Genomic DNA, 16480 nt, shown 5'->3' on the forward strand with positions numbered 1-16480 from the left:
ATTAAATATAAAATTGTAAGAAAAAGTCAATCATTAGTGGCATTTATGAGAAAAACGCCGCAAAATGTAAGCAATAGTGGCGTTTTTATGAAAAACGCCGCAAATACGCATTGAATTTTTTAAAACGTAAAGTTTCACGGTAAAATTTTTTTTTTATTTTTAGTGGCGTTTTTATAAAAAATGCCACAAAATTCATTTTAGTTAAAAAAATTCGCGCTGCTTTTTTCCCAAATTTCTCCCCTAAAACCCAAAAACGAAAAAACCCCAAATTTCCCCCCCAAATTTTTCGTATTTCTCTCATCCAAAAGCACAAATTTTGAAGACCAAATGGCAACAATTTCAGCATTTTCAACTCCTTTGCATTTAATCTCCAAAACCCATTTTAAATCTCCCAAAAACCTCTTCTTTTATCCAAATTCTATCCATTTTCAGACCAAAGTTTCCACCTTTTCTTCCAATAACTTGACCTTATCCTTCAAAAACAGCAAAACTCTTTACGGTACTTGGAAACTCAAGTCTGCAGAAGAAGAAGAAACAGCTGTTGTTGAACAAGAACGAGAAGAAACAACTGTCGCCGAACAAGAGTCTGTTTCCCCCCAATTTCCCCAAATAGACAGTCCTTTTATTTTTCCCAAACCATTTCTCCCCCTACCCCGATTCCCTTTATTTTTGAATTTGCAACAATATGGGAAGTCATCCAAGCTATCACTCAATGCTTTTGAATTTGTTTTTTTTTTTAGGGAAAAAGTTCAATGCTTTTTTAATATTTTCATAACTTTAAAACCCGCCAAAAGAAAATCTTGCCATAGCTGTAAGTTTAACCTCGTATCATTCCGCTCTGGAACATGCATCTCTCCGCCGCGATTAACTCATTCAAGTCCTCCAATCTCATCTCATGGAAAACGGTACCTTCCCTCACTCCCAAAACATCCTAACCTGATCTCCATTTCCGTTAACTTCTACTGTGATCCTAGACCGGTAAGCTTCAACAAACCCTAGCAGGATGCATCAAACTGTCGGGAAAAACACTTCAGTCGGGGAAGGTTTCGAAGGTAAAGATATGGCCGGGATTCACCGGCCAAGGAAGGTACTTTGAGTTTCACTCAAATTTGATTCCTGCATCCATCGATTTTGTTCGAGAATCACTGTTGTGTACCTCTCTTTGCAAAGACGGATACAAGATTCGGACCGTCGAGCATTTGCTTTCGGCTTTGGAAGCTAAAGGCATTGACAATTGTAGAGTTCAGATTCAAAGTCTCGATTCTGAGGATACTGAGGTCGAGGTTAGTGCCATAATTTTTGTTTGGATATCAAAATTGATTTTTAATTTGCTTAAAATTGTAAGTTTTGTTATTCATTTGGTTGTTACTTTTGTCACATTCTTTCCTTTTTGCAAGAAAAGCGACTTTTCCTGTAAGGTATTGTTGGATAATAAAATGCATGATTTTACATTTTACATGGAACAAATATATATTCAATTGTTCGTTCACTTCAAGACAACTTTGGAGCAAGCTAAAAGCATGAAGCTGCAATCTAACAGCCGGAAAGAACCTTTGAAGGCCATATTGTAGGATATGCGTTCTAGATTGAGGGATGAGCGAGGAGATTTAAACATAGTCAATGAATTTGTAGAGAGAACTGTTTAATGTAACATATAATGTACAAACACTGTAATAATTTAGCTGAGTCTCTTTTTTCATACAATTTTATAGATGGTGATGATTGGAATTTTAACTAACACAGGTTCCTATTTTTGATGGGTCTGCAAATGCTTGGGTAGAGGCAATAGAACAAGTTGGCAGAAAAGAGGCCTTGGATCGGTGTGGCAACAATGTTGAGAAATTGGCACCATATTTGAGTGAACCATTTTATGTTTCGAGAAATGATTCTTTTATGGTTGCCTTCCCTGCTTCAAAGGTTCACATATCTTGTGGAATTGACTTTCCAAAGGTAAATTCTTTTGTTCTTTGGTATGCTGATTGTTAACCACATTGAATTCAAATGGTAATTGTCTCGTTAGTCTTGCTTTACCTTTTCTTCTCTTTTTCAGGGGAAATAGGAAAACAGTTTAAGAGCTTATCCTTTTTAACTTTTAATCGGCTTGGATGTGGGTAATGTGCAACTTTTTAATCACTTGGTTATAAAGACATCACAAGAGATCAGTTTTGTGCATAATCTTTTTTTTTTTTGCACTTTTAGCTCAGTCGAAATGTTTCTAATATGTGCTTGAAGTTGCTGTGTATTCTAGGGGCTTTGGTGCTTTGTTGATGTACCATGATTCAGGATAATCACTTAGTTTAGATGCTTTATAAATGTTAATCCTGTTGTAATTTGTCCATTGCATTTCAATAAATTTAGGTTGGTAATTTTCTTGAGCCAAATCTTTTGAAATTCATTGTGGAAATGCTTAATGATACTGTTTAGTTAATCATTTTTTTTTCATTTGAGGTTTTTATTGCATTTATGCCTATATACATGTAGCTTCTGTCCCAATTAAAACATTGTTTGGTTTTTAATTACAAGCTTTTCCATGCATATTGACTGAGAATGTATGTATGCCTATATACATGCATATTGTGGAAATGTTCTTCTTTATCATTCTTGTTTTGGGTTTTCATTTTTTTTCTAAATGACTGACAGCTTCGATGCACCATTTTTTTGAACTATTTTTTTGCAGCGATTGGGTTTAATGTAGAGGTTGTACAATACAACAACATCAAGTTTCAAGTATGGGATTTAGGTAAGTTAACGTTAATAAATCTGAAATAGCAGCTGATGTAGTTTATACAAATGGAGTTCAAATTAATTTATCGAATCATTGAAATTTGTCTTAATCCTTTTACTTAAAATTGAATCATTTAATTGGTTTAATTTATTTAACACTTGTTAACTGTTGTGGTGTGTCTTCTAACTAATGGAGATGCAACCTCTTAAGTTACTTTGCTTCCTCTATTTATTTAATTCTGATATGTGGATATCTTGTGGGTTTTTCTGGCTGCTCTTTAGCTGGACATACATACAATCAGTATATGTCCAGCTGCTCTTTAGCTGGTTACATAATTTTTTATTCAGTATATGTCATATTCATGTTAGGACCTGTTTTGATGTTTATTTTACAGCAGTAGGCGACTGTTTAAAGGTAAAATTTTAATTTACCCCTGTTCAAGAAAATTATGTTAGCTAAAACAATAACCTCGTTGATTTTCTGACTTGCTTAATATAGATTAGTTGTTTCATGTTTGGAAACTTTTGATGCTCTTGGTCTTATGTCCTGCAGTCATTGACAAAAATTTGGTTCTCATTCTTCACTTAACAAGTCCAGTGGCACATACATATGTAAACTAGGAAATTGAAACAAGAAAGAAACGCAAAGCCAAAGCACATTGATACTCTTGAATGATAGTTATAAATGAATAATATGCCTGACTTGGCATTTATAAAACTCACATGCTTGAAGGATAGAACAGAAATTGCTGTTAGAATTGGATTGTCTGCTTTAAGTGTCTATGACATGTTTGATATTGGTTTCATTGGAAGAATTCATTGGTTTCATTGGTTTCTCTGCTGATATCAATTAATTTGTAAAAGCTTCCTGAAAATTAAGCATGTGCTTTGCTGAAGGAATTTGTATTTTTAAAATTTCATAATTCTATTTTGTAAACCATGGTAATAAACTTTAAGGTTCATGGATATAGATATATATATATAGAGAGAGAGAAGTGAAATAGGGACTGTAATTCTTTCTTAATTATTACCTACTATTTGAGACCATCCAAGGTTAAGCTTATTCCATGTTTCTTATCTTGTGCATTCTTTTTTGTGTTTTTTTCATTGAGGGTTTCATAGGGTCTTTAGTAGTTTTCCTCTTCTTCATGTTTGATTATTTATCATCAACCGAATTGACAAAAATGCAAAGAAAAAGAAGCATGTATTTTGTATATTTAACTTATTCACCCTCTTTCATGTGCTTCATATAACATTTATGTTATTCATATTTAAAATCACTGAAGGACATGTTCGGTCTCTTTTTTTTAAAATTAAAAAAATCACTTCTCTTAACATCCGTGTATTATGTTCTTTGCAGAAATTCATATGTTGGCAATCTTTCTCTTTTCTATGAAATAGAGGAGAAGCTTAAGCAGGTGACTATGCTCAGTTTTCTTTTTCCTTTTACTTGATTCCTCTAAACAAGACCGAGTTTTGCTCCAGCATCTTTTTCACTAAGATGTCATTGTCATTATTTACTTTTTGAACAAACGTACTGTTAATCATAACATGATTTATCCATCATAGAGCTGCTTGGTAGTAAGTTGATGAAATTTTTTATTCTGCATGCTACAATACTTGCATATTCTTTGATTAATAACTAACAAGAACGTGCATCTGAGGAAGAAATAAAATAACAGGTTTGTATGTTAAATTTGTGTCCATTTTATTTTAATTTCTTAATTTTCATCAGCTTTAGATCATGTTAATTTATATTTTTTTTATGCAAGCCAGGCTGAAGTTATATATTAGTATTCAGAAGGAAAGTTTAATGGTGTTTTCCTTTCAATTTTGTATTGGCATAAGCTAAACGTGGTCATATTAAGTTTTCAACATTCGGGAAACTTTTACGTGCAACTGGGACTTAGGAAGCTTGCAATACTGGCTGAATCTTTCATGTTTAAACTGGCTTTTTTATGGATCTAATTGTCAGACAATTGGGTGCAGGGTCACAACGTTGTACTTATATCAAACCATCATACTGAAGCTGACCCAATCATCATCTCATTGTTGCTTGAGAAAGAAAATCCGCATATTGCTGAGAACATGGTGATTCTCTCTTGAATTAATTTCTCATTCTGAGCCTGCTGTAGTAGCCTTCATCTATGCCCTTGAGGCCTTGACTGTACTTGGGTTCTGTGGTTGCAATAGCTGCCGGGATGATACATAGCTTGGCTATTACTGAAGATGGAGCATTATTTTATTGGGTTTCCTCAGATCCTCATCTTAGATGCCAACAGGTTCTATTCCATTGTCTTTGTTGATTTTAACTTCCCCTGGAGTGAAGCTTTTATTTACTTCATTTGGATGAATTTGTACAGCTATATTCCCTTTGTGAGAAAACAATCGTAAGCATTTCTGCTGGTAAGTACTGGGCTACTATTGCTACTGCTACATGTGGGATGGCAAGAAAAGTATGGAAAAACCACATTTTGCAACTCGGTTACACCGAGTTAAGGGAAAAAAGATCCCTTAAAGAGTTGATTTTGAGAGTTGGTCATGAGAGAATGTAACTTGTAAACAATTTTCTAATATAGAATGTAACTTGTAAACAGAACTTATGTAATTCTAATATAGAATGTAAACAATTTTCTTATGTAATTCTAATATAGAATGTAACTTGTTTTAATTTTCTTAATTTAAATTCATTAATTTTTATATTTAGCTTTAAAGTTAAAATTTTAATAGAAATTTTAATTTAATATTTTTTATCCTTAAAAGTATATAGTTTAAAGTTTAAATTTTAAAAATAAAACATAATATAATATTTATGATAGAAATATATATTATTTAATTAAAATATTTTTTAAGTCATGTTTTTAGCGGCATTTGTGGTAAAAGCGCCGCTAAAGGTCCTGGTATTTAGCGGCGTTTGTGGGAAAAGCGTCGCTAAAGGTTCTGGTCTTTAGCGGCGTTTGTGGTAAAAGCGCCGCTAAAGGTCTTGGTCTTTAGCGGCGTTTGTGGAAAAAGCGCCACTAAAGTTAGCGACGCATTCATTAGCGGCGTTTTTTTTGCGTTTCTAAAAGCGCCGCAAATACTTTTAGTGACGCTAAAAAGCGCCGCTAAAGACCTAAAAAAGCGCCGTTAAAAGCCTGTTTTGGTGTAGTGAATATCTTCATCTTTTAAGGCGGTAGTTAAAATTTTTATTAAATATTTATTTAATACGGGTTTAAATAATATAATTTTAAATTAATCTCTAAATTATAATTTTCATTTTAAATTGATTCCTAAACTTTAAAACGTTTTGATTACATTTCCGAACTATAGATGTTAAATAAATCATGCCCTATAAAATCTTATATTACATAATTTAAAAGGAAAATTTTTAAAGAGAAGTCAAATGTTCACATAACTTTAAAAATTAAAACTAGAAATAAAGTAAAATCAAAAAGAAAAAGTGAATAAAATTTTTCTAGAAGTTTGAAAATCTCAAAATCAACGATTTTAATAATGAGAGGACTTTATTAATATAACATAGATATTTTGAAGATATAATTAAAATATATTAAAATTAAAAACCAATTTAAAATGAGATTCATAATTTAAAAATATTTATTACAATTAACTCATCATATTTATTATATTTGCTTGCCTGTTAGAAAAAGTCAAAGAATTTATTGCATGACTGAAATATTCAATAAATCTAGTTTCTATTAAAGAAGAGAAATGATTGTATGAAATAGGGACGACATGCCATCATGTATCTCTTTTTAATTATTTAATGATATTTCAATAATTTTTTTATGTCATTTATACATAATTTTAGTATTTTTATCTTGAACTTTGAACCCTAAACTTGAACTCGAAACTTTTAACCCCGAATCCTAAACTTGACATTTTAGTTTAGGGTTCAAGGTTTGGGTTTATGGATCCGAATTTAGGTTCAGGGTTTAAGTTCAAGGTCTAAGGTTTGGGGTTCAAGATTCAAGTTTAGGGTTACCAAAATTATGCATTAATGACATCGAAGTGTCATTAAATAATTGAAAATTGATACCGGATGACATGACGCCCCTGTTTCATATAATCCATTCTCACTAGAGAAAATATCACACTTTAAGGTCATTTTACTTTGGCATGATAACCTTTTTGGTTCTCAAACTTTACAAAATAAGTTATTTTAGCTCATTATTTATTTTCGTCTCTTTTAGCCTTTGAGATTTCATTTTTTTTTTTTGTCAAATCACTCCAAAATAGATAGAAAAGCTAACGTTTGTTGACATGACTTACACGTGGATTGTCACGTGGATAAAATGTCAACATTTTAATTAATTATTCAAAATTTAAAATATATTAAAAATAATTTTAATAATTTTAATGATTTTAAATTTTTATAATATTTTTGAATTTTAAAAATTTTAAAATGTATTTAAATACTTATGTGTCATCCACATGTATGCTAGCAAAGTCAAAAAGTTATTTTTCCATCTATTTTGGATGATTTGACAAAAAAAGTTTAAAGACTAAAAAGCAGAAAAATTAAATAGAGAACTAAAATACTTTTTATAATATTAGAGAGCTAAAAAATCATTATACCTTTACTTCATGTAGTTTTACATAAATTCAACTTTTATTAAAATTATCAAACACTTTAAGGTCATATTTTACATGTCATTTTACTTTTAAGTTTCTTTTGATCTCAATTTCAATGATAATTGTAACTATACAAACGATGGTGGTTACGTCTTTTATATAAAACTTCAATTATTAAGATTAAACAATTCAAATTATAATTAACTCGACTTAAACTATTAATTAATTAATTAATTGAAATAATTTTAAAAAGAATCTACATGTTTATACCTAATAAGATTCGAACTTAATTACGTAATTAATTAATAAAATAAATTTAAAAAAGAACTTACACATTTACAAGTATAAGAGTTCAACATAATATTTTTAAAATTCTAAAAATTGGAAAAATGTAACAACCCGTTTTTAGTGAAATTGGAACAGTGGTTTCGGGACCACAAATCCGTGTTCGGAAGGAAAATTATTTTAATATTATTTCATGGATTTGCATTATGATAGGAATACCGTATGAAAAATTCGTAAAGAAATTTTACGATTACATGATTAATTTAATATAAAGGACCAAATTGCATAAAGTACAAAAGTTGGATTCTAGTAGCTATAGGTATCAAATAGCTATAGAATTCAAATTTTGAGGTCTTTATATGGAAAAAAGACCATTAGGTGGAGTTAGTAGATAAACATGATTAGTCATCATGGGAAAATCTAATAAAGAAAAGGACTAAATTGGAAAGTGGAAATAGCAAAAGATGATAAATGATTAAATAACAAAATATCATCTTTTTCATCATCTTTCCCAAATTATTTAACATGGAAACCCTAGTTAGAAGAACTTGAAGGTAGCAAGCTTATTTGGCTCAATTAGGTGAGTATTCAAGTCCCGTTTTTAGTAATTTTTATGTTTCCAAGATCGTAATAGCTTAATTTAACTATCTCGGGGATTAATTTGCAAAGTTATCAAAGTACTTGGGCTTTTCCATGGATGAATATAGCTGAATTATGAAGTTTTATGGCAGAAAATGGAAGGTTGTTGATAGATAAAAAAAACTTTTGAAAAGGGAATTTTGATGAAATTATGATTTAGGGACTAAATTGAAAAGTTGTAAAATTCAAAGAAAAATTATGAATTTTATGAAATACATGGGCTGTTATTGTTACATATAAAAATCGGCTAGGCTTGGAATAATGATTAAATTGTATGAATTTCATTTTTCGAGCCTAATGACGAAATTAGAATTAATTAAAAGTATAGGGAAAAATGATAATTTTGTCTAAGATGTGAAATGGGCTGAATTGAATATGAGTTGTATTGAATTGATGTTAAATTCATTCGTATAGATCCGGATAGATCAAAAACGGAGTCAGATCGTAGAAAAGAAAAGGTGTCGGATTAGTAGATTTTGCGTACACGAACAACTGTCGAGGTAAGTTCGTGTAACTAAATTGTATATTTATATATTTGAATTGAATATTGTGTATGTGAATTGTGTAATTGACATGTATGAAAATTAGTCACATATCCGATAAATGTTAAGTCTTCTTTGAATAGATAAAATTCGATGGATACAGGTTCCCGATTGGTTGTGATCCTATATGTGTTGCGGACACACCATAGCTCGAAAGAGCGTCCCGTTATATGGTTCCTGCAAGCTTCCCGTTAATATGGCTCCGGATAGCCATATATCAGGAAGCTCCTGATATATGGCTATTTGTAAGCTTCCCGATTAAAGGCTCTTTGTAAGCTTCCTGATTAATGGCTCTCCGGAGCTTCCCGATATGGCTCGCTTGAACTTCCTAATATATGGCTATCCGGAGCTTCCTGATTAATGGCTCTTCAGAGCTACCCGTTATTGGCTCACATGAGCTTCCTAAATGTGGCTCTTATGAGCTTTCTGTTATACAGCTTAGAAAAGCTTCCCGTTATATGGCTCGAGAGAGAACTTCCCATTTATTTGCTTGTATGAGCATTCCCTAATATAAATTGACGATTTATAGCTTTGTACACTTCAAGTGTACTACCCTTGTATCCATCGATATTTTAAATTATTTAACGGGTAAAGTTCTGATATGAGATGATATGAATTCAAGATGAATTATTATGAGAAATACTTTAAATACAAAGATATGATATGTACATGTTCATGGACACTTGAAGTGATAAATTCATGTATGTGGAAATTGAATATTGATTAGTTCATTCATGTTTCTTGGTATTTATGTGAATTACATGACTAACAAGCTTGATGATGACATGTGTTTAGGCAATTGGCCAAATTGGTTTGAACATGTTTATTTTGCTTACCTTAAATGTGAATTAATTGGTAAGTTAATTTCCTGTTATACGAACTTACTAAGCATTAAATGCTTACTCTGTTTATTTCTTCTGTTTTATAGTATTCGGAAGCTCGTAAAGGTTGAAAGCTAGTCGGAGTTACATCACACTATCCTTTAGCTCAATTCGGTATATATATAACGAACTAAATTTTGGTTATAATGGCATATATAGGTTGATTTGGGCCATTGATGGCATATATGTGTTTTGGTTATAACTAGCCTTTGGAATGACTTGTGATAGATATGTTTTGAAAAGTATATAAGAGTCTAGACATGGTTGATATGTGTTTGAAATGGATGAGTGGTGGAAATCATATGGATATATTGATGAATGGATGAAATGGCATATTTAGTACAAAGATGTTTTTATATGTATTAGGTTAACTTGATAAAAATGAAGACTTGGTCATATGTATTAATATGTCATATATGATACTTGATATTGGCTTGATTTGGATGTATTGTATTGGCTTAAGAATATGTTTAAATGTTTATGTAGGTGGAAGACAAATTTGGGTGAGAAATATGGCTTGGAAATAGCCCTATTTCGTCCGCATGGGCGTGTGTCTCAGTCGTGTGTGACATACGGCCTTGTACATAGGTGTGTGTTTTAGCAATGTGTCCCCTGCACCTATTTCGTCCGCACGGGCGTGTGGCTTCACCGTATGACCCCTGCACCTACTTAATGCAAATTTTCATGTTCAAATGGCCTAGCACACGGGCATGTGGCTTGGCCATGTGACCCAAGTCAGAGAGTTACACGGGTATGCATACGGGCTGGGACATAGTCATGTGCCCTATTTCGAATACCCAAACGGCCTGAGACACTGGCCTGTCTCTTAGTCGTGTGAGCCACACGGGCGTGTGTCCCCCCTGTACCTTGGAAGAATTTTGAGATTTTACGAAAAATTCTCTGAGTGCCCAGTTTAGTCCCGACTTGTTTCTAATATATGTTTTGGACCTCGAGGGCTCATATAAGGGACTTTATGAATAATATCTGACATGAATATTAAATAATATGAAATGTTTGTATTTGATTTGTTTATTTCGGTAATGCTCCGTAACCCTGTTCCGATGAAGGATATGGGTTAGGGGTGTTACAAAAAATCCATAAAAAAAGTCACTCAATTATTTTTATACATAATGAAGGTTAAATTGTCAGGAAGTATAAATTTTGAGGATTATAATTGTTATTATACTAACTAAAAAGTGTCACTTAATAGTCGGGTGAAAAAAAACATTTGTGAAAAGTTTAATGACCAAATTATAACTTTTTAGATTAAATGACTAAAATGAAAAATTACCCATAATCTAGTGACTAAAAGTGTAATTTACTCATTTTTAAGTTCATATTGGTATGACCGTGAACAAAAACAGAGACAATTAAAGTTATGGATTTAGATCTTATACTTGAATTTAATTAATTTTAGTCTCTATATTTTTGAATTTTAAAATTTTGCTCTTATCCTAAATAGTAACAGTTTAATTCCTTTGATTAAATTCAATTACCACACTTGTATAGTGCATATAGTTTTAGCTTTAGTCAATCAATATTCTCCAATTAGGTCTTTCTAAGTCTTTATACTTTTTGAAATTTGAAATTTCAGTGTTAATGCAAATGGCGATTCTTAATTCATTAACTAAATTTTTAGTGATTAATATGTAAAAATAACAAATTGACATGGCATTACACGTATGATAATATATTTGTTGCATCAAATTTTGAAAAATAGAAGAATTTAATTTAATGAATTTAACAATTATAATTTGGCAAGGATTGAAATTTTAAAATTTAAAAGTACAATGACTAAAAATAATCAAATTAAAGTATAAAGAATAAATTTAAAACCCTTACAAAGTATAGAAACTAATAACAAAATTTAACCTTTTTTATTTATAATTGAAATGTATTGAGAAATGAATCCATCCCAGACGAGAAAAGGTCAAAACCTCCTCTTGATTTACACGTAACTATGAAGATCCGATAGTTTCCACCCACGGCCATTTGGAATGGGTTCACAAGTGGTGCATTGGGTTTAACTTTGGGTTTTTGTATCTTGATCGGACTATTACATATGAAATGGTTGATATATTGATTTAAATAAATAGTTGAATCAGTTTTGAACTGGATTTTGATTGAATAGTTTGAAATTAAGCTAAAAAATTGAATGGATCAGTAATTAAACTGGTTAAAAAATAATAATATTATCAACACTATCAATTAAATTTGTTCATTGGTCGAGCTATTCGTCTAAGTTCGAAGGCTTGCCCAAACTTTGTAAGGGTTTGAGTAAAAATATTAATCCCAGAAAATGAGGTTAAGAAAAAAATTAAGCCCATTTAAAAATGAGTCTGAGTTTAGGCTTAAACATTCAAGACCTGAGCCCGGCCCGGCCCAATCTATTTTTAAGTTTATAATTCTTTATATTATGTTATTTTTATATATTATGTAATTTGTAACACATTAAAAAATAAACTTATACTAAATATATAATACTATTCTAATGTAAACATTAAAATAATGTTAATATGACTATATAAAAATTTCAATAAATAAAAAATATATATAAATTATTAAATATTAAATTAAAATAATATAAACATTTTTTAAAAAACTAAAAATAATATAGGTGGTCCTAAAATGAGTTTAGGTTAATCTTTTGTAAATATAGATGGACTTGGCCAAAATTTTAGGCTCATATTTCAAGCCGAATCAAGCTTGTACAAGTATAAAGTATGTTAATATCATGTTTATGCCCGACCTGACGTGACCTATGAACACTTCTAAAACCAAAATAGAAGAGTTGTTAAATTGTTTTCTTATAACTTGTTATAGTTAAAAAGGTTCAAAAGTTAATTGAAGAGGTATAAAAGTTTAAAGGTTTAATATTTCAAGACTAAACCCTAAATTCTAATCCCTAAACATATCAACATTCATATAAATTTGACATAATAAAACTAATTAAACATAAGACAAACACTAATCACCGGTCCGATTAGAGGCCGCCTCCAGTTTGATGAAACATGCAATCAATTTGAGATTGATCCTCCAAATTTAGCTAAAGAAATAACATTTTTGACAGTTAGAAAAAAAGCCATAAAATCAACATTGCAGGAATGTCCATAAGGTAACAGCAAATGCTCAATAATGATCAAACAGACTTCATAAGGCACTTGGTTTCGGATATAAACATGAGGATAACTCGAGGTTAAATTAGCTATAAAGCTTGAATTAATTCGACATCAAATTTATTATTCATTTTTATGTAACTTAAATTCGAGTATGAGTATCGATAAAATATAATTTTTAAAACTTTTAACATAGCATACCATTCATTTCCACAAACCTTTAAGCACTAAAATCTTAGTATTCTACACATTTTATTGCAATTTAGATAAAGCCAGCTTCAATCTTATCTTGAATGTTGAAATACATGTATCCAACACTCATATCCGATACATGGTACAAAAATACGAACTCCAAACACATAGGAAAACAAAACTTGGAAAAATATAACCACATATATTCTGCATAACATAACTTTGAGCCATCAATCGTGTAGAAACTCGGAATGAATATACGGATAACAGTTTCAGTGACAGAAAAAGTCCTTGTAACAGATGGGGGAGCATGGAAATGAAGCGAAAAAAGGTACCTTAGCAGCGGTATATTTGCCTAGAAGACGACGACCTTCATGAAAAAACCGAACAGTCCGGAGATCATATTGCTTCCTTTGGCAGTATTCATGAAACATTTTGCTTAGTTTGAGATTGGGCATAATTTTAAATGCCAACCTATTCTCGTCCTAAACAAACATAAATACAAACAGTTAAAGTACAGCCAAGAGGACAATACCAAATGACAACATTTACATATACAAATGAAGTTCTTTAATACGGTTTGAACCGGGATTCCCAGAAGAAAAATACCAACAGACCCCACCTGACTCTGTATGTGAATGGTTATTCTTTTCCTCTTAGGTCGACTAGCGAGGTTATCGACTGGATTACTTCCACCGCTACTACCACCATCATTTTGAGCCATTTTTGTAAAACTCTCAGGCGTTAAGGTACAGAAAAAAGAAGAAAATGTAAAAGCCAAAGAAAGAGTAGGTAGTGGGAGTGTTTTTGAGTTTTGAAAGACTAAAAAGACAAGGATGATCATATTTTCCCAACTTTGTGAACAAAATATTTGGAACCCGTAACACCCAAAAGCAAAGCTCAAATGTATCAAAGTTTCAGTTTCAGATAATCCAAACTTTCCCGGAGTAAGGGTGTCTATCATTGTCTCTGTTTTTTGTTCACTGTCATACCGAAATGAACTAAAAATAGAAAATCTGATTTAATTGAAATCACTAATTTAAGGGTAAACTACATCAACAGTCCCTAAATTTTATTTAACATTATATTAAGATCATTTGATTTTCAAAACTTACATATTCAAAGGGTTAATAACAAAATTAACCCCTAAACTATAACTAAAGTATTATTTTAATACATTTAAATTTTTCCTAACAACAATTCTAAAAAGTTAAAATAATCTTAAAACATCACCGGTTTAATTCTACTTTAAGATTTTCTAATAATTTTTGAGCATTGAGATTTTTAGGCTTTTATTATTTTTATGACTTTTTGAGATTTTTAATGATTTTTAGTTTTATTATATTTTTAAAAATTACGTGAACCTTTTTGTCTTTTTCTTCACATGACAGTATATCATTAATTGGTTTAATTGTTTTTAAGAAAAATTTGGCTTAGGGTAAGGGATTACAGAATTAAAGTCAATGAACCAAATTAATAACAAAAATAAAGTATAAAAATAAACTGATAAAAATAATATAAGTACCAAAGCGATAATTTACTCATACTATGGTGTCCAAAAGAGGGCCTGATTGTAATGTGTTGAATTATATGAATCCACGCCGGACGAGAAAAAAAACAAAAGCTTAGGGTGTGTTTTATAACTTAGAATTTTTAAATATTGAATTTTTATAGCTAAATTTTTAAATGATGAATTTATATTAAAATTTATTTTGTAATTTAGTAAATATAAGTATAAGATATAATTATGTTAATTAATAAAAGTAAATATTGATTTTTTTAACATTATTTATTTTTAATTTTAATGTTATTAATATAATATATTATTTTATTTTGAATAGTTTTAGATGAAAGATAAATATGTTAATTTGAATATATCTTTTTAAAAAGATAAGTTATTTCAATTTTTAATAATAAAATCAATTTAATATTTTATACATTAAATGATGAGTAACTACATACCTACTTATCTTATTCAACATTTTTTTATTGACAAATTTATATTAAATAAAAATTAAAATGATAACCAAACATATTAAATAAAAATTTCCAATGGTTTATCAAACACACCATTAGTTAGTCTATACATAACTAATGAAGATCCACTATGGTTTTACTAAGTCTTTGAATCACTAACATTACATAAGTCTTTGAATCACTAACATTAAATAAGTCTTGAAATTAACACATAATTGAAATGTAAGTCTTTCATATTCTCCATTTGTATCCATTTCTTCTCTCCAAAAGATCTCAATTTGCATTAAACCTACAAAAAAAAAGCATGTGCAAAAATTTAGCATATACTTGGGTTGAGTTGGGTTATTAAATTATTAAATTTAGCATAAAATTTAGAATTTTATTTTTATTTATTAAATTATTTGTAATTTTTATGATTGGGTTGGGTTGGGTTGGATACTTGGGTTTGGATTGGGTTTAGGTGAATAGTGGGCCTATTTATATATTATAATTTTATTTATTAATTTTTTCGGTTAAACTGAAAAAATTTGGTTAACCAACTGGTTTCGAATTGAATTAATCGTTAACCGAAAAATCAAAAAATAATTAACCGACCCCCAACTGAAAAAATTCGGTTAACCGGTCGGTTAACCGAATTTTTTCGGTTTTACCCGAATTTTACACACCTCTATATCTAACTATGGTTTCGGTATTTAAAAGGTTTGTAATTTTGGTTATGTGGCATGTATAGGCTAGTTGGTTTGTTAAGAGTATAAGTAATTTTGGCTATTGGTGCCTATATGTTTGAAATGTATTGAGCCATGAGATTTGGCTTGTTTATAATGTGAGGTTTGATATGTAGATAGCCTTATAATTCGAATGTGCTTGTGTAGGGTTGACCCTTGTGGTTGGCGAATTAGCCTTGCAAATGGCCTATAATCATCCACACGGCTGTTCACACGGCCGTGAGACGTCTGCTACTTAGAAAATTCTTAACGTTTCAGAAATTTACATGTCAAACTAGTTTAGTCTCGAACCTTCTTAAAAGCATGTTTTAGATCTTGTAGACCTATTTAAGGGACAATGTGATTATGAATGAATGTGATACGATGATACATGATCAATGTATATGAAATGTTTGTATAATGATGTAAATTGTTCGATAATGCCTCTTAACCCTAGTCCGGAGACGGATACGGATTAGGGGTCTTACACGTTCCCTCTAAGGAGCTATCAAAACTTTGAGATCATACTTCAAACCCTCCTCAAAGCATATGTTCTTCTCATAGTCATTAGCAACTAGCCCTCGAGCATACCTATTTAATCGCAAAAACTTGGCCTCATACTCGGCCACTAATCTATCCCCTTGAGTTAGCCACATAAACTCACGTTTATGGGCCTTAATATAACTTGCTCTAACGTGCTTAACCTGGAACGCGCTTTGGAAGTAATCCCACGTTAGCTGCTCAGGCTGAATGCCCTCTTGTACAGTCAATAACCACTGATATGCTTCGTTGAATAACAGGGATACTGCACCTTTCAGTTTTTGCTCGAGGGTGCAGTCTAAGTCATT

At 30.8% G+C, this 16480-nt stretch overlaps 2 protein-coding genes across 8 annotated transcripts; one reads left to right on the forward strand and one right to left on the reverse strand.

The window, feature by feature from the left end:
- Window positions 1–246: 246 nt before the first annotated feature.
- Window positions 247–5395, forward strand: LOC105795544 (probable UDP-3-O-acyl-N-acetylglucosamine deacetylase 1, mitochondrial). 7 transcript variants are annotated; one of them, XM_052633700.1, is made up of 9 exons: window positions 247–905; window positions 975–1283; window positions 1744–1950; window positions 2051–2111; window positions 2678–2740; window positions 4085–4142; window positions 4714–4815; window positions 4918–5006; window positions 5088–5395. In XM_052633700.1, the coding sequence occupies exons 1-4, from the start codon at window positions 846–848 to the stop codon at window positions 2057–2059; spliced, it is 585 nt and encodes a 194-aa protein (XP_052489660.1). In that variant the 5' UTR covers window positions 247–845; the 3' UTR covers window positions 2060–2111; window positions 2678–2740; window positions 4085–4142; window positions 4714–4815; window positions 4918–5006; window positions 5088–5395. The 7 variants fall into 7 exon arrangements, with proteins under 7 accessions (XP_052489660.1, XP_052489655.1, XP_052489659.1 ...); XM_052633695.1 differs by having other exon boundaries at window positions 1744–2111; XM_052633699.1 differs by having other exon boundaries at window positions 2051–2740.
- Window positions 5396–12626: 7231 nt separating this feature from the next.
- On the reverse strand, window positions 12627–13915 carry LOC105795582 (uncharacterized). Its single transcript, XM_012625278.2, has 3 exons — window positions 13574–13915; window positions 13287–13436; window positions 12627–12689 (listed from the first exon to the last, which is right to left on the reverse strand). The coding sequence occupies exons 1-3, from the start codon at window positions 13913–13915 to the stop codon at window positions 12627–12629; spliced, it is 555 nt and encodes a 184-aa protein (XP_012480732.2).
- Between the last annotated feature and the right edge of the window lie 2565 nt (window positions 13916–16480).

The sequence above is a fragment of the Gossypium raimondii genome, chromosome 7 (genome assembly GCF_025698545.1).
Source record: "Gossypium raimondii isolate GPD5lz chromosome 7, ASM2569854v1, whole genome shotgun sequence".
Lineage (NCBI taxonomy): Eukaryota > Viridiplantae > Streptophyta > Magnoliopsida > Malvales > Malvaceae > Gossypium > Gossypium raimondii.